The 23,284-nt window shown below is 43.8% G+C and overlaps 2 protein-coding genes and 1 pseudogene across 2 annotated transcripts; 1 reads left to right on the forward strand and 2 right to left on the reverse strand.

Moving 5' to 3' along the window:
- Positions 1 to 1,273: 1,273 nt before the first annotated feature.
- LOC123190230 (mechanosensitive ion channel protein 5-like) lies at positions 1,274 to 3,364 on the reverse strand (annotated as a pseudogene).
- A 10,010-nt stretch (positions 3,365 to 13,374) lies between these two features.
- On the forward strand, positions 13,375 to 15,043 carry LOC123185775 (malonyl-CoA:anthocyanidin 5-O-glucoside-6''-O-malonyltransferase). The gene has a single exon (XM_044597601.1). The coding sequence runs from the start codon at positions 13,526 to 13,528 to the stop codon at positions 14,903 to 14,905; it is 1,380 nt and encodes a 459-aa protein (XP_044453536.1). The 5' UTR covers positions 13,375 to 13,525; the 3' UTR covers positions 14,906 to 15,043.
- Positions 15,044 to 18,131: 3,088 nt separating this feature from the next.
- On the reverse strand, positions 18,132 to 22,939 carry LOC123185785 (mechanosensitive ion channel protein 5). Its single transcript, XM_044597612.1, has 5 exons — positions 21,447 to 22,939; positions 19,492 to 19,615; positions 19,108 to 19,401; positions 18,817 to 19,019; positions 18,132 to 18,645 (listed from the first exon to the last, which is right to left on the reverse strand). Exons 1-5 carry the CDS (start codon positions 22,913 to 22,915, stop codon positions 18,363 to 18,365), a joined length of 2,373 nt encoding a protein of 790 aa, XP_044453547.1. The 5' UTR covers positions 22,916 to 22,939; the 3' UTR covers positions 18,132 to 18,362.
- Positions 22,940 to 23,284: the final 345 nt, after the last annotated feature.

A 23,284-nucleotide genomic window follows, 5' to 3' on the forward strand; every position in this document is an offset into this window, starting at 1 on the left:
TATGAGTTTCTATTTTTCTTGGCTTCCAGTGATTCCAAGAAATAACATTGCGTAATGAGAAAACCCATACTATATTCAAGGAAATGCTAGAAAAGTAGCTCAATGTTTTATGTTAAACTCTTTGTTGTCTGGAGTTTGTGTTGGATTTAAGATAGTTCAGAGTGTCTGAGCTATAGCTTGGAGTATCCAGGATATACCTGGAGTGTCCGGGATAAAATTGTATGTCTAAGCTATAGCTCGGAGTAATCCTGAGTTGTAGCCAGTCCAGACATATATATTTGGGGCAGCTAAACGGCAATGTAGGATCCTCACAAGGATCCACGTTTAGGGTCAACTACTCTTGTTGATGCATTTATTCTTCTGCTTTACTTTACAAGCTTGCTTATTTTGCTTATATTTGTTGACCTCGTATAGGTTGTTCACTTAGTTATTGCATTAGTGAACTTTCAATTCCACAATTGTATGAAAAAAGTATTTTTGAATAAAATTTGGTAAGTCGCATATTCATATACCCCGTCTAGTCGACACCGTTGATCTTTCACACCTACTAGTGCTCATCTCGATCCACCTCCGTGTGGCGGCTCGATGGCACCATTCGAAGAAGCTGGCCGCAACCCTCACCGCGCAGGGGCGGCCGGTGTTGCCCACCATCATCCCACTTGTATCCAAGGAGATCTAGGAGGTGTCCGCTCTTGTTGGCTCACTCCGCAATTACCTCATGATGGGGACCGTGCTCCTCAAGGAAGATGCACAGCAGCACACTGCCGGGGACAGTGAATCGCTATGCGGCAACATCGCAAACGGATCGACGTGGACTGTTCCTAGGCCGGCCCGGCACAAGCGCGTCAATGTTCTAGGGTTGAGCGACACCTGAGGCATTTTATGCCAACATGGCACATTAGGAGAGCTGGTCGGATTGGGCTGATATGGCATGGCTATATCCTGAGGCATATCGGGCTCACTCGTGCTAGCCCGACAAGGCCCAAGTCCCACCTTAAGAAGAAGAAAACAACTACACGCATGCACACACATGTGTGTCTTCCATTCATAATTGGAAAATATTTAAAATGATCAATGATTGTGTTCCAAAGTGTACATACTACACAACACAATAATTACAGACCGAACCAAGTGATCTGGCTTAGGCACGCTAACAGCTCATATCATGTCCTACTCGCCAGTTGGTAGCGAGCGGCTCTTGTAGCTCTCAATGCTCGAACTGGATAGGAAATGCCCGATCTGGATATGAAATGTCACATGAACGTTCACTGCTTCAGGAATAATTCCATGTTGATGGCATCCTTGTGGATTCAATAGAAGGCACATTCCGTGCGCTCACGTTGAGTGGTATCATTCGGTACTCAATGTTGAGGTCCTTGAGGACTTTCATCATCTCCTGGAGCACCAGCTCCCTCCTCACGCACCTCATCCCCATGTCCTGGAAGTTGAACGTGTGACAGAGCCATATGGATATTTTTAGTTTGTTGGCCTCATCTACATCTTGAAGGACAACCATCACCCCTGGGTACCAATGCTCTTTCTTGTTGTTGATGCATCTGGAGTCATAAGTGTAAAAATTGGTTAGTTCGATGTGGTATTCTAAATGACACAAGTAAAAAACATAGGAAACTTCCAAAATTATGTTTCACGTTTAGTTGTCAACATGCTCATAGTTCAGTTGTTAACAAATCAGTTTTGATCAAACCATGTGATAAAGGCACTAATACGAACCGTAGTATTCTTTCCTTCATGAGTGCTAGTTTCACTACTGGTGTGGCTACGTGGATATAGAAGTCAATTCCTTCTCCCATATCAGGACTCCTGCAGAAGTTCATAATCGGTATGTTGGCCAGTACATTGTTTGGATAATATATCTTCAGGTTGTCATAACGGAGAAAGACTGTTCTCAAGATATTCATTTCCTCGACAACAACCTGAAATTCAGGTGGTTAAAACTTCCAATGAGTCCAAGCTAAAATTAGATTTAATGAGCAAAGGAGCAAGAAAAAGATTACCACACCTAAACTTCCTCAATTCAGCGGTCACCAACATCAAAAGGATGCATCACAAATAAGAAAACAACTGCCTCAAAATTGCCTTCAAAGTGTCTCCAAATACAATAATTGCCACCAAAAATGGTGAACTGAGGAAAACAAGGAAATTCGTTGTCGCTATGCCAAGAATATGAAGCCAGAGAACAAACACGATGATGCCACCAACAACATTAGTCATCTGGTTGAGCTTGGATACTGCAATTTTTGTATCATTAAGGGTTAGGGCAAGGGCTTTGCACTCTCTAAATGCATTCACCTACAGAAGAATACATGTAAAAATATTTGGAAAGGCATCTTCAAAAGTCACAAATCAATTCTATTTCCTTATTGCAACTTAATTAGCTAGTGAGGTCATAATTACCATCCACCCCTGTCCTCCTTCTAAAAGATCCATTGCTTTGAATGCTTCCTCCTGCCTCATGAAGTGCATCAAGTCTGCCAAGTATATGTACCTACATTATTCGTACATTCAAGATAAAGAATCTGAATCATTAAGTTGCCACTATATTCAAACTACCACATTTGGAATATTAAAGGGCAGCCCGATGCATGTAGCTCCTGCTTGCGCAGGGTCCGGGGAAGGGTCCGACCACTTTGGGTCTATTGTACGCATCCTTTCCTTACATTTCTGCAAGAGGCTGTTTCCAGGACTTGAACCCGTGACCTCCTGGTCACAAGGCAACAGCTTTACCGCTGCGCCAAGGCTCCCCTTCCACATTTGGAATATTAAAACGAGAAAATTTGTAAACTTCTGTAATCCATCCTGTCTGCAATCTTTATCTTTACCTAATAATAAAGGACGGAGGCTTTCATAGTTCTCCATACGTCATCCTATTATATTCGTTGATTCTATGTTAATCACAAAGATCGATGGCTGAGATATAAAAGGATAGTCAACTTTTTCCGTAAGCGACGAGTACTGAACGTGGCGAGCAGGCTCACTCATTCGGATGGGCCAAATCCGGCCAATACCTTGGCGGAGCTCTCCATCAGGAGAAAAAAGTAGAGTTTGTTTCCTTGTTCGTTACACAAAAGGATGCAGCATGGGCCACGGCCTAGGTCTCCGCCCCATCTAGTACGTAAACATCTCGCCTTTCTCTTTGCCTCTTGGATCTCATCTATTTGGCAGCCTCCCTGCTCCTCTCTTGAGCCCCTCGATCAACGGATGCCAACGACTGGAAAGCGACGGTCGTGTGATCGCGGACGGCAGCGATGTCAAGGCACTCGCGGCCGAGGAAGGCGGGCAGGCGCTCGCCGACATTCGCCACGGCCACGCATCTCTTGGTGACGTTGGACAACACGATCAGCATGGCTGGTTAGCTGCTGCCGCCATGTCGTGGTGGCCAAGCACACGGCAGGCCTGGCCGCCGCTACCGTTTCGTGATTGGTCGTCAGTGCCATTACACATGGCCGGCAAGGCTCGTGCCTCATGGTTTTGTCTGCGTGGCGGACATGACTGACAAAGCTTGCGCTGCCACGGCCACTTCCAGGCCATAGGTGTCGCACACATCGCGGTCCGCAGGTGACAGTCCTGCTACTGGGGGCTAGCGTGCATGCAACCGCATCGGGGGAGCAGCAGAGGGTAAAGGACAGCATACAGATTCTGGAGCTCTCCATGCTGCCGTTGGATGTGTCGACGCCGAAGTTGGCAATCATGTGGTCGACGCAACCAAGGAGCGACCGACACACCCTGGACATGCGTTGCAAGAGGCCAGAATTGAACCTCTCCATCGATGACTTTGCCGTACTGTAAGACATGAAGAAGCTACCTAACTGACAACCAGGAGGAGCGCTTGTTCCCTCGACCCTGATGCGGGAGGGCATAGGCGAGGGAGCTAGGCGGCTGGGAGCAAGGCCTCTGTGGCGACCGGCCGGCCGCTACCACAGCCACAAAATACACATGGATTCTTCGTGGCTAACATGCCAATTCCTCCGTCCGGGAAATAATGAAAGTTCTTGTGCTTGCTGCTTCTGCTCGTGTATGTGCCAAGATTTGGGCGTGACTAGATGATGAAGCAGTTCAGAACCATGAACGAGTTCAAGAAATCAACACTAGGCATATGTGCATGCTCTGAGATGAACAACATTTCCTCAGACTATTAAACTTGATAATTTTCTACTAGCATTTTTGCAGTTTCGGTGGAGCAGATCAAGGGGCTCAAGGACATGTTCAATAGCATCGACAAGCATAACAACGTCATGTTCACGCTCAAAGCTTTTAGACCGGACCGAAGTGGGTAAGTTGAACGCCAACAACGGTAATTAGTACATCTCAGGCATATAAGTTGTGCAGTTCTGTTAAATTTTGGCAAGGAACTCAATTAGCTGCTATCAAAGTCAAATAAGACCTACTACCTCTTTCCTCTACTCACTGTACATCTGCCAAGTAACTGAAACTAAGCTATACCTTTTGCTCTCCAAAATATCTAGGCATGGAATTCTGAGTTTACACCAGTATATGTAGTTAAACCTAGGCAAGCTAGGTTAAATAATGACCATGATATTGATATAGAACCTTTTAGTGTGCATGAATAGCAGACTGTAAAATACTCCCTCCGTTCCTAAATGTAAGTCTTTGTAGAGATTTCCACATGAACTACATACAGATGTATATAGACATATTTTAGAGTGTAGATTCACTCATTTTGCTTCGTATATAGTTCATATAGGAATCTCTAAAACGACTTATATTTAGGAACTGAGGGAGTATCTAGGAATGTTTTTGTTCGGCTCTTAGGATACAACAGACTTAGAACAGTTTTGCTTTTGCATCATATATTTGACAGAAAAACGGGTTCAACTCCCTTTTGTGTTCTGCCGACTTCGGCGCAACTACATCTACCCATGCTCCACCGGAGGTACATCGTTCAGTTGTTTTCAAGTGTTGAAAGGTATGAATGCTTCACTCTTTGTTCTAATCCTTAGAAGAAGAATGGTAGTAAAGGCTTACGATATGATATCTCACTATATTTGATTTCTAGATGTCATGTTCCCTTTCCTATTTTTCATAAAGGAATTGCAGTGTTCCTTTTTATTGTGACTTAGGAATTCCACTTTTATCAGGTGATTTGAGACCGAAAGCAGAGTCACCTTTTCTCCCTTCAGAGAGTCAAGTATGTTGTTCTTGCTTGGGAATATTTTGTAACCATGTATAATTTTGCAATAGGCTACTTACGAACTATGACCATGCATAGGATGGAAGAGGCACTTGGAAAAGGCCAGCAAGTCGATCACCTTTACACATATATGCTTTGGAACTTGATATATCCAATCCAAGTATTTTCTTTGTTTATGTCACAGTATGATTCAGATTATGCTAATGTGTAGAATTGCTTCAAGTGCAAATAAGAAACCTTCAACTATTGGGCATTCTGAATATATGGTGCTAATCTAGCTAAAGTTGAAGGTACGATCATATAAAAACCAGTGATGGGTGACCAGATGGATGTATTTGGCCTATTTTTCAGTTTTTCGCTCACCGTGAAGCATTGCCCACCCATCAACAATAATGTCCACTTAGTTTTAAATTACCACTTATAGGTGACCCAGATTAAACCAAAATAAGACACTCCTTACCATGGTTTCCCAACTTATTGCTCTTTGAGACATGCTTGAGAATTACAAAAACATTTGAGGTGGAAAAAGATTTATCCTTACAGACTGTATTTTAGGAATTTATATACCATCGGCAAAATATACTAAAGATAAATAAGTAGTTGCTTTTTATTTATCATAATCAAATGTATGCCTCACCTCTATATTTCTTCAGAGTCCTGCAATATCCTATATTGAAAATTTATGATTAATTTGCATGTGCGAGATGGTCATACGTAGGCCATGGAAACGATGCAGGGCAAGAAGAACGTGGTGCGGAGGTGATCAAATACTCTCATCAATGTCGACGAGGGCGGAAAGTAGGATAAACGACAAAACAGGTGTGGTCCCGTGTTGAAATAGAGGACGTATACATGTGGCGGATTTTATTTCACCCGTTGCAACGCACCGGTATTTTTGCTAGTAAATATTAAAGCACACAGCAGTGCACTACATAAGTCATAAAAATTACTACTATGCTATTTCTAAACTATAGAATTAATTATACCATTAGTTCATATCATGAGCTAAAAAATTCCTACATTGCAGATAAACTACATTAGATTTGATCGATCTCTCAAGTTTGGAATTTCTAATTCACATCTAGTAGATTGATTTTTGTTTAGCCACAAACCCCAAAGTCCGCAAAAACCTGTGTACAAATCGCAACGGCATCAACAACTCCATACACCCACGGGACCGCCCTACATGTCGGCTTTGATTCGATCTACATCGATAGAGCGCCGGCATTGCCTAATTCTTAACAACGCATATATGCCTGCCCCTCCCACGTCCCTCAGTATTAACTCCTTTTTATTATTGCATTGCATGCATGCCACACTCTTGGTATTAATACCAATTCCTTTATGTTATTCTCTCCTTCATATTTTTTGAATCTCCCATTCTTCTTTTATCCATACTGATCACACAATTTTCTCTTCTTTATTTATTACTTCTGTATGCCCATTGAAATCGATCATTCATACTCCTTCCGATCCAGAGGCCCTCATAACATATATACATTTAGGACTCCTCTTTTATACTCCCAGGAGTATGTACTCCCTAATTGGATAAGGTAGCTAGATGGATATCTGTTGATCGCGCCCGTACAAGAAGCAAACTAACTAGCTTAAGCATGCATAACTACTACCTATAAGAAAGGGCATGCAAGCGGTGGCTTAAGTTTAGAAAAATGGAAGCTCATCCTCTACGCCATGTTTTGCATATACCTTCACTTTTTTTGCATTGGTAAAAATGACTATATGGCATACATATGAATCATGTGTTAGGAATTACTGCTTACTGCCACAGTTGCTGATGGAGTATATACTGACCTTTTTTTAAGAGTATAAACTTCATATATAAGGAGTATATACTGATTTCTTTGACGGAGTACACATTGATTTTTTTAAAGGAGTATATACTGAACTTTTATTGAAAGAGTACATACAAAATTTATTTTTAAAGGCATATATACTTTTCTTGCGAGGAGTATATACTGACATTCTAACTGGTATGTCTGCATTTTTATAAGGAATAGATACTAACTTTTTTAAGGAGTATAAACTCATCTAAAAAAGGGGTATGTGCTGTCCTTTTTATGATAGAGTATATTACTATCGGAAAGTAGTGGCTACTCTCGGGTGTAGTACACCCGAGTTAGCAAAAGATTGAAAAAATGTGATCAAACATTGTCCAAAAGATCTGAAATTTTGGGATAGGAAACATTATCAGATGGCTGAGGTTCTTGCAAAATTTCATCTAAAAATAACATCTGAGGAGGTCTCATCAAAAATAACAAAATCACTGCTCAAACAGTGCACAAAACTTTCAGCAGCGATTTTTTTTTTTTGGGTGAGAGCTCCTCAGATATTATTTTTCGATGAAACTTGGCAAGAACCTCAAACATATGATAATGTTTGATGTAGCAAAATTTCAGATTTTTTGGATTTCGTTTGATAAACTTTTTTCAACTTTTTTGCTAACTCGGGTGTAGTACACCCGAGAGTAGAAAATCCAGTCTCTATTACTATATACCACATTATTTGCAGGTATGTACTTCACTTTCCATGATAGAGTATATACAACATTTCCCCTAAAAAAGAGTATATACAACATTATTCATGAATCAGTATATACTACCTTCTGAATGTTTGAAGTAGTACACTGAAAAATTTCCTTGCAGAAGGAATATATTATATCTAAGATATAACCTGAAGAATAGAGTATATATGTTCGGAAAACATACTTTTAATGCATCGTCGGTAGAAGTATGCATTTATTTTCATCATACAACCTTTACATTGAAGGAAGCATGCACGTACAGAGTTGAACATCAAATCGGTTTCAGTCCACAACGGACTGAGATTGCGCGATTTGGGTAGGGAGAAAATTAGAAGGATATAGATGCTGGTCTGTATGCTATTTACATAGCTAGTCTTTGTTCAAGAATCAAGATGATATGATACACGGCACGCATATAAAAACTAGTACCAAGCTGATGTGTAGCAGGGTTGATATAGCTCGGACGTTGAATGATATGAAAAATACCCCGTAGAGTGGACTCTCAGGTCCTCATGGCTTAACTAATAACTAGAGTATTACAGGACCAATGTTTGTATTCATCAGTTGTCGTGAACCACAGAAATGGAAAACTGCACTGTTTCACCGCCCGGGATGAAATAATCGTCGCCGCCTTGCCGCCGCTGACGCACATGTTGCACTGAACACATTTGATAGATGTGAAGAGCATAGGTTGCCGGCCACCGCGACTCAGCTCATATGTTTCATCAAACCCCTGTTGCACGCGTCTCGTCTCCTTTGTCGCTGCTGCGGCATCTCATCTTTGCCGTGTAGCGGTCGATCGCCCGACTTCAGCACTGAGCGACCTGTAGCAAGTAAGAGTAGGAGGAACATATGAATGCCTGAATTAACAAGAACACTACTTGCAATTAACTATGTGGAAGAAATTATTAGCTCGTTGAATTTTGACGAAGCCATCGCCGGCCGGCGGCCAACAAAGATGGTTCCTGCGAGAATAACCATGTTGTGAGTCGCTGCCTATATGTGGGCAATGCACACACCCAGATCCTATTTTAATGGAAGATTTTTGTAGACCAAACCTGATCCATGCCATGAGATATAGTCGATTATTAATTAATGCATTATTTAATTACACATGGTTAAATGGGTATGCATCCCCCGACATGGTAGCACGCATCGTGAGTTGTGGTCGGGTTGGGAGTATGTACTCCCAGGAGTATCAACCCATTTTCCCAAAATATATTATATATATAATTTATTGCGTGTTAGCATTTCCTAAAATACACCATAAAAAATAGTTAGGTTAATTAAGTTTATGCCCTGAACAAAATTTTAAAGTGGTTAACAAAAACAAATAATAGCACGGTTGGAAACTACACATTTATCTGATCAAATTACATATATAAATTATTTTAATCTGAATTACGTTGCGAAGTTATTGCATAGTCATGTTTAACATATTCTTTGTAAATTAAATAATAATACCCAGGGACGTAACGGGCTGAAAACAGAGTGAACTGGGTCTACTGCAGCTGGACACGGAATACTCACCAGCGCCAAGGTGCGCGAGATAGCTGTTGTCGCTGTTGGGCCGAAGCCCAATAGAGAAAGGGCACTTAATGTTGCACTGTGGGTTATTTAAAGAAAAAATCAGGGGCTTTTTTGTAAAACATATGACGACAGACGGGCAGAAATGCTCTGTTCTTTATTAGTAAGGTATAGATATAGAAACAAGAGAAATTCGGTTACACTTTGCCAGAAGGTTACTTACAAGAAAACCTATGCTTTCTCTTATCAAACACTCTGAGCTACTGAGACTAGTAGCATACTTAGCACACATATTTGCTGGAACGTTAGCATCCCTCAAAACATGCCAAACCAAGAAAGAGGTGAATACTGAAGATATTTCCCTACTTTCATCAAAGATAGACTACCACAATTGACCTGCCCATCATAATGGATGCCGCCCAGCATGTACGCGTGGAAAGAGATGGTGTGCGAGTACTATGCTGGTAATGGAAGGGCTTTCTCGGGTTCAAGGATTCACGATGCATGCCGCTTTGTGCTTGCATGTCATTGTTAATCCGCTATGTATATATGTTAATGTTTTACTCTCATGGTTTAGATGGACGATGGTTATGGATATGGAATGATAGTGGACAATAATCAAGCAAGCCAGCTTGCATCTATCAATCTCAAAGGCTCCTTTGCTCAACTCAACTCGGAGAAGTTCTCTAGAGAGCAGATGCGGAACGTAAATGTAGGACCAAAAGATTTTGGACCCTTGCGTCGTCCTCCCGGGAGTGGATTTCCCAGGGACGCCACCCGCTCCCACCCCCTACTAGTCATGGAGCCAGGAAAGTTGTATCAGGGGGTCGGTCAAATTTTTTTGTGCCCAAAACTGAAATGAGTGTAACAGCAAAATATTTCTTCATACATTATACCACCATTCACTCTCAATAGCAATTTCCTTTTCTGGTACTCTTTTCGTTCAATTGAGGACCAGCAACCAAATAATTTTTTTAATACACTTCCTCCCTTCCTTTCAAAAAATGCATAGCTACAAGCTTTCATTCATTTTAGCCACCATAGTTTTATCATAAGTCAAAACAAAGCAAAACATAAATTTGAAGAAAATACATACCAATGCACTACCAAACTTAGAAATGAAAGAGTGAGTTGGGGAGGATTACCTTCAAATCTATCTTTGTTGTACTCCCTTCATCCCTACTAAACTTGTTTATTTATAATTGACAGCTTATTTCCTTTCTCCAAGAAATACATGGAAGGTAGCAGACACGACCTACTACAGTTATGGTTCAGAGCTAACTTGGGAGGAGAAAATTTATCTTGTCTTACTTGCTAATGATGGTAAGACTTTTAAGATCAATTATGAAGTTACCCAAAATTATAGTGGATCTGTACCACTAGTCCACGAGTTGAGTGATGGTAAGATCCATGCAAATAGCATGGTAAGATTTTTTTTACTATTGTATCACTAGTCCATCTTTTGCATACATTCTTCTTAAGTACACCATATTGCTAATGATGTTACTAGTATGTTCTTCAAACAGAAGCTTTCGAAGGATGTTGGGCCTCAGCAGATGTATACTGAAGGTGAAATGAGTATTATTAGCTTATGGCCAAGTCTGTCGGTGGCTTTTCCAAAGTGCATACTCGACTTCTCTAACAGATGTTCTCAAAATCAAAGGATGGATAATAGTAATGAATGTGTGCAGGCAACCAATTGGAGATGGAATCGATGTGCGCATGCCACAAATTGGAGATACGTGGATCTCTATTCTCCGTATTGCAGATGGAGGGGTTTATTACCTAAGAGAGAGGAGTAGGTCCTAGCGAGTACTTGTCATGTGACATAATGATGATGAGTAGGTCCTAGTTAGTAAGAAAATTAATAGAACTAGTTTATTTCTAGTAAGTGCTTAGTTGAATTAGTTCAATTAATAGAACTAGTTGAATTAGTTGCATTAATAGAACTAATAAATGTTTAATGTTTCACTATGAACATAGGAAATGTCATTTGACAACGAAAACGATTTCATTATGTGCGAATACTACGAAGACCAGCGTGGCCTGTGTGACAGAAATTTCCTAGTTGATGATAGGCGCTTCAGCATCAAGCTGGATGAGACCTTCAAAGTGGATACAGTAAGTCACAACGGCAAGTCTTTTTTCGTAATTAAGCATGACTTACGCTTCATTTGCTTCAACTTATAATCTTAAATTTTCACTATTCTACTAGCGTATCCCCTGCCATGCAAGAATTTTTGTCTTGGATAAGATAGGTTTCAGTCCTAACAAAACTATGGAGGTAAAGAGAGTTTACTTGAAGACCGAGCATGGTTATACCTTCAACGTCAAATTATACAATGCAGACACCTACACCTATTTTGAATGCAAAACTTGGCAAGCACTATGCAAGGTTTATGCATTTGAGCCTGATATGTTTATCACCTTCGATATTCGTCCCGAAGATAATATTGAAGGTAATAGAGACATTTGGGTCGATGTGTAGACGCCTCCAGTTCTACCATTATGTGAGTTTCTCAGCCATATTTATGTCTTCGATATTGTTTATTGAAAAATAGTTGACAACTAATTTCTATTGACAGCTTATTTCCATTCAAGCAAACATGTCCAACGCTTGGTAGACAGGACCGTCCACTGTCCTGGGGCTGAACTAAACTGCGAGGAGATAAGTCATTATGTTTCATGGCTTGAGGATCTTGATGATGTCAAGAGAAATTATTTTCCTGAATTCGAAAATCTTAGTGGTGCTAAATCCCGGTTCTACACTAGTGCTAGGATGATAATTAACAATTAGCTACTGTTGGTTAACTTATCATGTGCTATATTGTTGGCAAGTTATTATATGACTACAAATAATGAGTTGTTATATGACTACGATGAGGAGGAGGAGGAGGTCGTAGTACTTGTCATGTGCTAGAATGATGGTGAGTTATTATATGACTACGGATGATGAGTTGTTATATGACTACGATGATGATGAGTTGTTATATCATTATGATAATGATGAGTTGTTATATCATTGGGTGGAATAAACACATATTAGATTAAAGTATGACGGTTGAGGAGCCTTGACAACCTTAGTTGCAAACAGTTATTTGACTTCCGAGGATACAACAACCAGCTTATATGCCCCCAATGCAAATTGGACTTAATAGGCATTGCCTTCATTCGACACACAAGTGATTTGTGTTATGAGGATGCAACAACCTCCTTATATATGCCCCTCAATGCAAATTGAACTTGATAGACATTGCCTTCATTCGACATTTATGTGCCGTCCCAACATCATATCGTCCTACCAATTCAACTTAGTCACTTGCATCCATCCACTTTAATTTAATCCGTATTTCTTCCACGCCCTTTTCATTGCTACAGTATAAAAATTTGTATAACAATGTATAAATAAAATATAAATATAAAGAAATGAAATACACACGAACATTAGTGGCGTGGGGCAACAACCGGCGATGCTACTATTTAGTAGTAGCACGGGTCCAACCCCATGCTACTGCTAGACACAATTCGTAGTAGTGTAGGGCCAGACCACGCGCTACTACTAACAATTAGTTGTAGCGCCCTAGCAGTAGCACGGCCCCTATGCTATTGCTAGCTCTTAACCCCGTGCTACTATTAGGGTTTTCCCTGGTAGTTTCATAGGGTACTGAATAAGCCCGGCGTGTCGGCTCAATGTGGCGGACATGTCTGGACATCCCCATTTATCTCCCACTTATGGGCTGGGTTTTGGAGAGTCCAGACCGTCTGATCATTCGACCCAGCTTTGAGGGAGCCTTTGGGCATGCGTTTTTGTGTCCGGACTGTTCATACAGATATATGGGGGAGAAATGAGCTTTCCCCTCATAGACGCCACAACCCCTATATAATCTAGATTTAAATTTTGAGAGATATTATAATTTTAGCCCTCAATAAAAAAATATTCTACTTTCAGGAATTTAAACTTTCACATACTCTGGACATTTGTACTTCCAAAACTTTTTTGGGAATAATATCAAACTTCAAAATTTTCAAGCTTTCAAAAAGTTGGAACTTTTCAAAATTTCAATCTATTCAAACTGAAGAATCACATTGCCAAACTAGGAGACACACATGGTGGCGAGATCTCTGTCAGTCTTCCCACTCTCTCTGTCTCACGCTGGATAAGATATCATAGAGGCACAGCAGACGTGGCGAGGGCCCGTTCTGGTTAATTTGTCACCACCCGATAATCAATCAATCGATCCCCACAGCTGATCTGCTCTGCTCTCCTCCGAGCGCGTGAAGGAGCCATGGACCCTCTGCCTTCTCCGCCGCAGCTCAGTGTCCTGGAGAGCGCCGTCGTAGCGCCCCCGCCGGCGCCGGAGACCTCCCTCCCGCTTACCTTCTTCGACGTCTACTGGCTCAACTCCCCGCCGGTGGAACGCGTCTTCCTCTACCGCCTCACCCCCGACACCACCGGCAACGACCTTGTCCCATCCGCCATCATCTCCAGCCTCAGGTCCTCGCTCTCCCAAGCCCTCCGTGCCTACTTCCCGCTGGCCGGCCGCCTCCGCCTCACGCCCGGCACGGCCGACCGCTACGAGCTCCACTACCAGCCCGGCGACGGCGTCGCCTTCACCGTCGCCGGGTACGCCGTCGACGTCGACGAGCTGGCCGCCGACGGGCCGAGGGAGGTCGCCAGGATCTTGTCGCTCGTGCCGCCTCTCTCGACGGGGGTTGGCCCGGTGCTCGCCCTGCAGGCCACCGTGCTCCGCGGCGGCCTCGCCATCGGCATCTCCCTCCACCATGCCGCCTGCGATGGCGCCTCCTCCACGCGCTTCCTCCACACCTGGGCCGCCGCAAGCAGCGGCGCCGCCGCGCCTCCTCCCCCTGTGGTCGACAGAAGCCTCGTTACCAAGGACCCCAGTTTCAGCCACATCTACGACATCTACGTCGGAGATCTCACGAGCACCGAGGAGATGGAGTACGTCGAGATGTCCAGCGACAAGCTGCTCGCCACCTTCACGCTCTCCAGGGAGGACATCCAGCGCGTTAAGGACGTCGTCTTCTCCGCGGCCGGTGACGCGGGCGCGCCGCCGCCGCGATGCTCCTCGCTCGTCGCCACCTTCGGCTTCATCTGGTCCTGCTACCAGCGCGCTAAAGACGACGCCGAAGCAAGCAGCGGCGACCCGACCTACATCCTCTTCTCCGTCGACCACCGCTCGCGGATAAAGCCTGATCCCGTCCCGGACGAGTACCTCGGCAACTGCATCGGCGCCGCCCAGCACGCCGCGCCCAAGAACCAGCTCGCGGCGGCCGGCAGCAGCGGCGTACTCGTCGCGTGCACGGCTGTGGCAGCGGCTATCGAGGAGGCGATGGGCCAAACCGCGTCGCCCGAGAAGATGGGGTCGTGGCCGAAGAAGATTCTAGAGGCCGTCGCGACTGGTGGCGGGTTGCTGAGCGTGGCGGGGTCGCCGAGGTTCCGGGTCTACGACGTCGATTTCGGGTTCGGGCGGCCGGCCAAGGTGGAGATCGTGTCCGTGGCGAGGACCGGCGCGATGGCTTTGGCGGAGAGCCGCCGGAGCAGCGCCGGCGGCGTCATGGAGGTGGGCATCTCCCTGCCGCCGGCTGGCATGCAGAGGTTCCGAAAGTGCTTTGACGATGCCATTTCGTGGCTTCATCGCCATTAGACAAGCTAGTGATATGCTTCAGTTCATGCTTTGTGCCGGCAATCGTCTAAATGTATGCGTAATTGGAGTCTTGATATTTATTGTCAATTTGTAATCTGTATTTTCTATTTAACCAGCAACTAAAAACAAATTTATCCATGTGTTTTGCCAAAGGTCATTATATTGATATTAAAATGACATCAATCACATGCAATCTATGCAACGGCACAACCAATCGCTTACCCAAAAAATTGATATATTGAGAAAGCACATCGTCAGAGAAGAGAATTGGAGTTTTTAATTGGAGTTTAGTGAGGGCACGGACCCACCTTGAAAGGAAAGTTTGGTAGGTCACCTAATAATGTTTCATAGGTGTAGTAGCATTTTTTGCCGTCTGTGACAACAGACTACTAAAAATGTTATCCTAAAACAATGTCTCAAGAGTCAGGAAAGGAAATCATGCTCCTCCAGCGTCATTGTCGCGGATCCGGCTTGCCTACTCTCTTCCTGTCTTTTTTCCTTTTTTTTCTTTCTAATCTAATCATCTCCCTCCTGATTTTAAGGGAGTGGGACCGAGCCTTATTTTGTTCCAATCAAATCAAACCACGTAGACGGAAGCAATCAAGTCTCGTCCCATTGTCGCGGGATCCAACCATTGCATGCCAGATCTCACTACACCTACCACGTTCTCAGTACACCTAGCTTGGTCGACTGATCTTTATTACCTTCACTGTTACTAGATGTTCAATACTGCAAATGGTCCATTGGTCGTGATGATTATCCTAGTGTTAGTTCAATATTACAAAATGCTGTTGACGCCGCCGCGTGCATGTCCCCTTCCTACAAGAATTAAGAAAAGGAAGAGTGTAAATGACTAGCCACCAGAAAGTAGATAGCAGCCACTCCATTATTAGTCGGAGTAATAATGGCCATGTACGTCTAAATTAGTGACGTCTCAAAAATGTTAGCATCGACAAGCGATCATGTCACGTTCGAAGAAGTGTACCAAAGGTTGTGCCTCATGATACTGTATAGTTAGGGCAGATGTAATAGGAGTAGATATGTTAGGGTAGTAAGCTTATATTCCTTCCTTCCGTTCTTCTAGTCAAGAAAGAAAAGAAAAATCTTAGCCATCTATGATTAGTTGGTGGTGATCTGTTCGGTGGACTTGGTACCAGATTGTGGCACCACCTTCCCGACGTGTGCTCGTAATTTCAAACAGCCCTAATTGTCGACGAAGGTTTTCAACAATTGGGTAGCCAATTTCAACAACCGTGTTGATCCAAATGAACATACAACACTCGGTCATTTCCACTGTCATGGTGTTCATCTTCCTATGACATTTAATTTAATGCCGACATTGCTAGCTATACCATTTCATGTATATCATGTTAGCTTGGTCTAACTGATGTTTATGATTCTACTCCCTTCATTCCAATCAATACTGCACTTATGCATACCGGCATACGTCGCGCCAACCCGACCAAGCCCGAGTCCCACCTTGAATGGAAGAACACAATTGCACCCATACACACACGTGTGCGTGTTCTATACATGCTTGGAAAATACTTGAAATTGACCAATTATTGCGTTCCAAAGCTTACATACTACACAACACACTATTTAAAGACCAAACCAAGTGATCTGCGTTAGGCACGCTAACATCTCATGTTATGTTCTACTCGCCGCGCGAAGCACATCGAGATCGACATCCACTTTGTTCGCGAGAAGATGTCTCTCAATCAGATTCGGGTTCTCCACGTGCCGTCCTCACAGCAGTTTGCCGATATCATGGCGAAGGGCTTACCGTCTCAGCACTTTCTGGACTTTCGGTACAGTTTATGCATTCGACCGACGCACAAACTGCGGGGGGATGTTAAAGTATAACTTTGTATAGCTAACCTCGCTTATTCCGTTTGCATACAGTTGTATATATACGTATATAGGGTTCCTTTCTTGGTCTCCAAGACGTGTAATCCTGCTATAAATATATGAGCCGATCGCCCCTTGAGAGGCGTCTTCCCTCAAACCGTTTCACGCTTATAGGCACCAGACTGTGGCACCACCTTCGTGATGTGCTTGTAACTTCAAACAGCCCTAATTGTCGACGAAGGTTCAACAATTGGGTAGCCAATTTCAACAACCATGTTGATCCAAACGGCCATACATCGAACTTCTCTGGTATTTAAATTTGAATCTCTATTTTTTGAACTTTTTTTGTGAATTTACTAAAACAATTCTCGTACATGAATTTCTTATAGACAAACTTTTTTTGTTACATGTTTTGAACTCTTACATTTCTTATTTTTGAACCTCTTTCTTTTTATACACAAAACATGATTTTTAACCCATTTCCAGGAAGACACACACAAAGAACACACACACACACACACACAACCATCGCATGCACGAGCGCCACCACAACATCTCCATTGTTCTTTTGATGGACGTCGCTTATCTGAATCCCATACAGTAGTCGTATTTGTTCATCCAGGAGATACAAGGATCAAGGCCGGGAATGATTTAGTGGGAACCTAGGAGATGTCTACAACTATAGTCCTTTTGGAACAATTTGTATTGACCTTCAGGCATTTTTTCGTTCCAACTAGTGAGCAAACCGGACAACAACGTATAATTCTCCTATTCTTAGAGCTGAACTGAAGGATCTGACATCGGTGAGCAAATCGGACAACAACGTATAATTCTCCTATTCTTAGAACCGGTATCTTGTTGCAGTCCATCTCGCTCCATGTCGTAAGCCACCGATGTCCGGGGTCCACCAAAGTAACATATAAGGTATGTAGCATAAGACATATCCGTGATCATCTTTCGAAGGGATCACGACCCAATAATATAGCATGGCAGACAAACAAGGATGTAGGACCACTGATGGGACTCTAGCATACGTAGACCATGCATGGTAGGATTGCAGGTATGGTATCAACATTAGTAGCAAAGACATGCTATGCAACAATATAGCATCTACCGATAAAGAAGTAACAATAGCACTACTCTAATGCAAGCAATAGAGAGAAGGAATGGGCGATGTCAAAATGATCAAGGGGGTTTGGTTTCCCCTGATCATTTCAGTGTCATGCCTGAGGAATGTCGTGCCAGCATGGCATGTCACGGTGTGCTAGTCGGGCCAGGATGATATGGCATCGCTACAGCCCGAGGCACATCGGGCTCACATCGTGCCAACCCGACCAAACCTGAGTCCCACCTTGAATGGAAGCACACAATGGCATACATACACACACGTGTGCGTGTTCTATACATGCTTGGAAAATATTTGAAATTGATCAGTTATTGTGTTCCAAAGGTTACATACTAAACAACACACTAATTACAGATCAAACCAAGTGATTTGCCTTAGGCACGCTAACATCTCATGCTCTACTCGCCAGTTTCTAGCAAAGGCTCTTGTAGCTCTCACCGCTCGAACTGGATAGGAAATGCCCCGTGAACATTCACTGCTTCAGGAATAATTCCATGTTGTCGGCATCCTTGTGGATTCAATAGGAGGCGCATTCCGCACATTCACGTCCAGTGGTAGCATCCGATACTCAATGTCCAGGTCCTTGAGAACTTTGATCATCTCCTGGAGCACCAGCTCCCTCCTCACGTACCTCATCCCCATGTCCTGGAAGTTGAGCGTGTGACAGAGCCATATGGATACTTTTAGCTTGTTGGTCTCATCTACATCCCGGAGGACAACCATCGCCCCCGGGTACCAATGCTCTTTCTTGTTGTTGATGTAACTGGTTTCACATGTTTAAAACTTGGTTAGTTCGTTGTAGTATACTAAATTACACAAGCAACATAGGGAAATTTCCAACATTACGTTTAATGTTAATTGTTAACATGCACATAGTTCAGTTATTAACAAATCAGGTTTGATCAAACCATGGGATGAAGACACTTCTACTTACCGTAGAATTCTTTCTTTCATGAGTGCTAGTTTCGCTACCGGCGTGGCAACGTGAATATAGAAGTCAATTCCTTCTCCCATGTCTGGACTCCTGTAAAAATTCATAATCGGTATGGTGGCCAGTATATTGTTTGGATAATATATCTTCAGGTTGTCATATCGAAGGAAGACTGTTGTCAAGATATTCATTTCCTCGACAACAACCTGAAATTCAGGTGGTTAAAGCTTTAGTCAATGAGTGCAAGCTAATATTAGATTCAATGAGGAAGAAACAAGTAAAATATTACCACACCTGAACTTCCTCGATTTCACAGCGGTCACCAACATCAAAAGGATGCATCACAAATAAGAAAACAATTGCCTCAAAAACTGCCTTCAAAGTGTCTCCAAATACAATAACTGCCACCAAAAATGGTGAACTGAGGAAGACAAGTAAATTCGTTGTCGCTATGCCAAGAATAAGGAGCCAGAGAACAAACACGATGATGCCACCAACTACATTAGTCATCTGGTTGAGCTTGGATACTGCAACTTTTGTATCATTAAGTGTTAGAGCAAGGGCTTTGCGCTCTCTAAATGCATTCACCTAGCAATGGTAGGAAAGGCATCTTCAGAATTCAGAAGTCAATCATAATTCCTTATTGCGAGTTAGCTAGTAAGGTAATAAGATCATTACCATCCAGTTTTTTAGAGACCTCTTGCTGATCCTATTGTACTCTTGTCCTCCTTCGAAAAGATGCATTGCTTTGATGGCTTCCTCCTGCCTCATGAAGTGCATCAAGTCTGCTAAGTATATGTACCTGCATTATCCGTACATTCATGATCAAGAATCTGAATCAGCAAGGTTGCCACTATATTCGAACTACCACATAGGAAATGAATTTTTTTAACCGGCATTGGAAATAATTAAACGTGAGCATTTATAAACTTCTGTAAACTATTCTCTTTGTGATAAACATTAAACACACAGCCGTGCACTACACAAGTCGTAACAATTAGCACGCTATTTATAAATTATAGAGAAAATTATACCATCAGTTCACATCATGAGCTCAAAGTTTCTACAGCATTACAGATAAACTACATTTGTCTATCAAGTAAATTGACTAAAACGACCACATTGGGCATATATAGTATAAAAAATCCACCGTTTCGCCAATAGTTTGCCAACACCACTGGTTTTTGGTATTCTTTTTGCCAAAAGCACTCACTGGTCGATTGAATGCCTTTTGACGTGTTAACTGGCCGTCAACATGACCTATTGCAAAGCGATGTACCTATACTGAGTTGACCTGAACCTGTACCGACGCCTTGGCGTCAAGCCAACCACCGTCAAGCTATATGACAACACCACGTCAAAAACAAAAAAAAACAAAAACCTTTGTCAAGCACACTTATGAGAACCGACCGACATACAACATCCACACGATAGGCTAGTATGAAAAGAAACGTAATTCTTAATGGACTTCTCTCGCGCGGCATGACATCGACATATTGTCACTGCAAGGGATGAATTCAAGCAACGCATCATCTCTACATGCTCACTGCTACGGCATCGCCGATGATACATGACTAAGGTCTTCATCAATATGGTCTTCATCCATATTTTCGTCAACACATCATTACCGCGGCATCATCCATAGTATGGACATCTCCGGTGTTCTCTGATTCTACTACTGCAATACATGCCATTAACAATGGGAAGAACTATGTCACCATGACGGACCTCATGCATGAAATTATATACCACAATTTTTTTTTATTTTTCTGAATTTTTCTAATATTTATTTTGATTTTTTTAGCGTGGGTACAGCTGAGTTTGGGAGCAGAAACTCCACGCCCGGCTATAGACCTGCTATTGTACTTGCTCTTATACAAAGAACTAGTAGTACGCATGAGGTTGGATTGCTAAAAGCCCGTGACGTGCCTTTGTTTATTGCTTTCTGATTACACGCCATAGGTTACAACTATATTTATACTAGTACAAAGCTAGTACAAAGCAGTGCTAGGCGTACGATGAATTTTTATATGATGCTGTACGACACTGCTCAGTCACCCTCCGATCAAATCTATGAATGAACAGCAATCGTTGGACCACTGGGTCGGACATGAATCATACATTTGAAGTCGTACGCAGAGCTATTTCGTTACTAGCCTACTCGGATGAGTGCTACGTATCCCTCCCGGACATGCCGACGTGGTTAATTCCAACACTCTATGGGTTTCCTCTGGTATTGGCTAAACTGATGGTATCATCACCTATGACACCCTTTTTAGTATCGGCAAGCTGTATTGTTCACGACGGCAGCTCCGTCATCAACAACAAAGCATATATTTTTTGCACCTCCGGCTAGCTGCGTCTACACTGACTATGATGAACATTACATCCACGACTACCTAAACCACAGCTACTGCATCAACATGAAGGCTATGTTGGCAAGTACTCCAGGTCTTCTTGGCGGGTCTAAACGAACGACTACCTAAACCACAGCACATATGTATACTACTCCCTCCGTCTCATAATATAAGAATGTTTTTGACACTGCACTAGTGTCAAAAACGTTCCTATATTATGGGACCGAGGGAGTAAAAGACAAGGACATCTAACTAAGACAAGAAAGAAATGCTTACTTGGATCGATGCTTGGCTACGTTATGGAAGATCTTCTTTGCGGCCATCTGTGACTCGTATTCGCTGCGAATATGTGTCGCTGACAAATCCCCTTCTCCTGTTGCCTGCTTTATCTGCTCATCTATAGTGGTGAGCGTCCCAGACCGAATAATCTTCATCAACCTTTTCATGTTCCAGGCTGAGACGTTGCTCCGATTGAGCTTATGGAGCTTGTCAATGCTTATCCCTTCATCAATCTGATGCTGTCTTTTCTCCTTGGATAGTTGCTTGCTTCCTTGGCCCTGCTGCTTAGACATTGAAACCGATGGCGGAAAGCTCCTTAGCCCCGATAGATTCTTGGTTGGCATCGCGGCATGGAGATCACTCGGCTCAGCAAACATGGGGCCTTGTTCTTCAACTAGTTGCGGCCCCGAGAGCGTCTCAGTGACATATTGGTTGAACAATGACGCTTGAATCCGGTCAAAGTAGGTGGAGACATGGAAGGACGAGGCGAGCACCTTGAGCAGCAGCGTCTTGACGAGCCGGATGAGGGTGGCGACGAGCAAGCAGAATAGTATCTTCATAACATAGGACACCACCACCATGTGCGCGAGTTGGCACTTGTCGTCAAACAAGAAATGCCAGGCCGCGAGAACGAGGCCAAGCCAGAGCGTGTTCTGCACGGCGCTGCGGACGCCGTAGACGAAGTAGAGCACGCGCTTGCGCAGCAACAAGTTGCGCCCCACGCAGAACATGGCGATCCGGATGGCCCACCCGGAGACGAGACGGCCGCAGACGAGCGCGAGCGCGAGGAGCTCCCACTTCCAGAGCTGCAGCTCCCACACCTTCTTCCTGGACAAGATCCTTATGGTGACACTGCAAACCAACGCCCCGACGAGGAGCACCAAGCTGACCCACTGCAAGATGGTGAGAGCGCCCAGCTTGCCACTCTTCAAGTTGAAGTCGTCGGGGATGTCCTCGTCCACGAATGGGTCCTCCTCCTCCCCGTCCATCGGACCCGACCAGCGCCATGCGGGAGACTGGCTGGGCTTAGGGGACCGTGAGGCGGACGACTTGTGCTTCTTGTCGATGGCAGGAGCTGCCGCGGGTGGCGCCGGCGGCGGGTCCATGAGCCGGGAGCGCGTCTGGGCTCGCAATAACGGTCCCTTTCCCGTGGAGGTAGATTTGCAGCGTACCATCTCGTCGGCGCGCCTACCGCTGCCCTCCGCGTCAGAGTCAGAGTTGGAGTCGGAGTCGAAGGAGATGTGTTTTTGGTGTTCGTCCTCGAAGGAGACACGCCGAGCGCCGTGCGACGGCCTCCCGAGCTCCTCCATCTCCGGGTCGAGGTCGAGCGACGGCTTTGCGCCGGACGCCCTCTGCTTCCGGAGGAAGTTGCCAATGAGGCGCGTGGGCGGGTCCTCGCCTCCCTCCATCGCCTGCTGCGGCGTCGGCGACGGTGGCCGATTCTTAAAGCTCAACTCCTCTTTCATTGATGTACAGCAGGCGATATACAGCAGCGTACTTGTACCCAAGTGGTGGTGCTTTCAATCCTATTATTGGTGTGGCACCAACTTTTTCTTGGTCGGTAGCGATTTGTCGGAGGCTCGCATTATTGGTGTCGACCGATGGGATGGCTGGGCCGACCTGTTTTTTTACTTTTCTTTTTACTCCAAAAGTTGGGGCCCTTTATTATTGTGTAATATAAATTCGATTACAATCTGTCACAAGGTTACTAACAAGAAAACCTCGGCTTTCTTCTATCCAACACTCTGAGCTACTGATACTAGTAGCATACTTAGCACACATATCTGGTGGAACCGAGAAAGAGGTGAATACTGAAGATCTTTCCCTAATTTCAT

Source organism: Triticum aestivum, chromosome 1A (genome assembly GCF_018294505.1).
Source record: "Triticum aestivum cultivar Chinese Spring chromosome 1A, IWGSC CS RefSeq v2.1, whole genome shotgun sequence".
Classification (NCBI taxonomy): Eukaryota; Viridiplantae; Streptophyta; class Magnoliopsida; order Poales; family Poaceae; genus Triticum; species Triticum aestivum.

Bases quoted from the DNA above. Each gene is read 5' to 3' on its own strand.
- LOC123185775 (XM_044597601.1), top strand. From the start codon at position 13,526: ATGGACCCTCTGCCTTCTCCGCCGCAGCTCAGTGTCCTGGAGAGCGCC.
- LOC123185785 (XM_044597612.1), bottom strand. From the start codon at position 22,915: ATGAAAGAGGAGTTGAGCTTTAAGAATCGGCCACCGTCGCCGACGCCG. The intron at 19,402-19,491 runs GTAATGATCTTA...TACCATTGCTAG, and splicing joins GGTCTCTAAAAAACTGGATG to GTGAATGCATTTAGAGAGCG. The intron at 18,646-18,816 runs GTAAGTAGAAGT...ATGTGAAACCAG, and splicing joins ATGAAAGAAAGAATTCTACG to TTACATCAACAACAAGAAAG.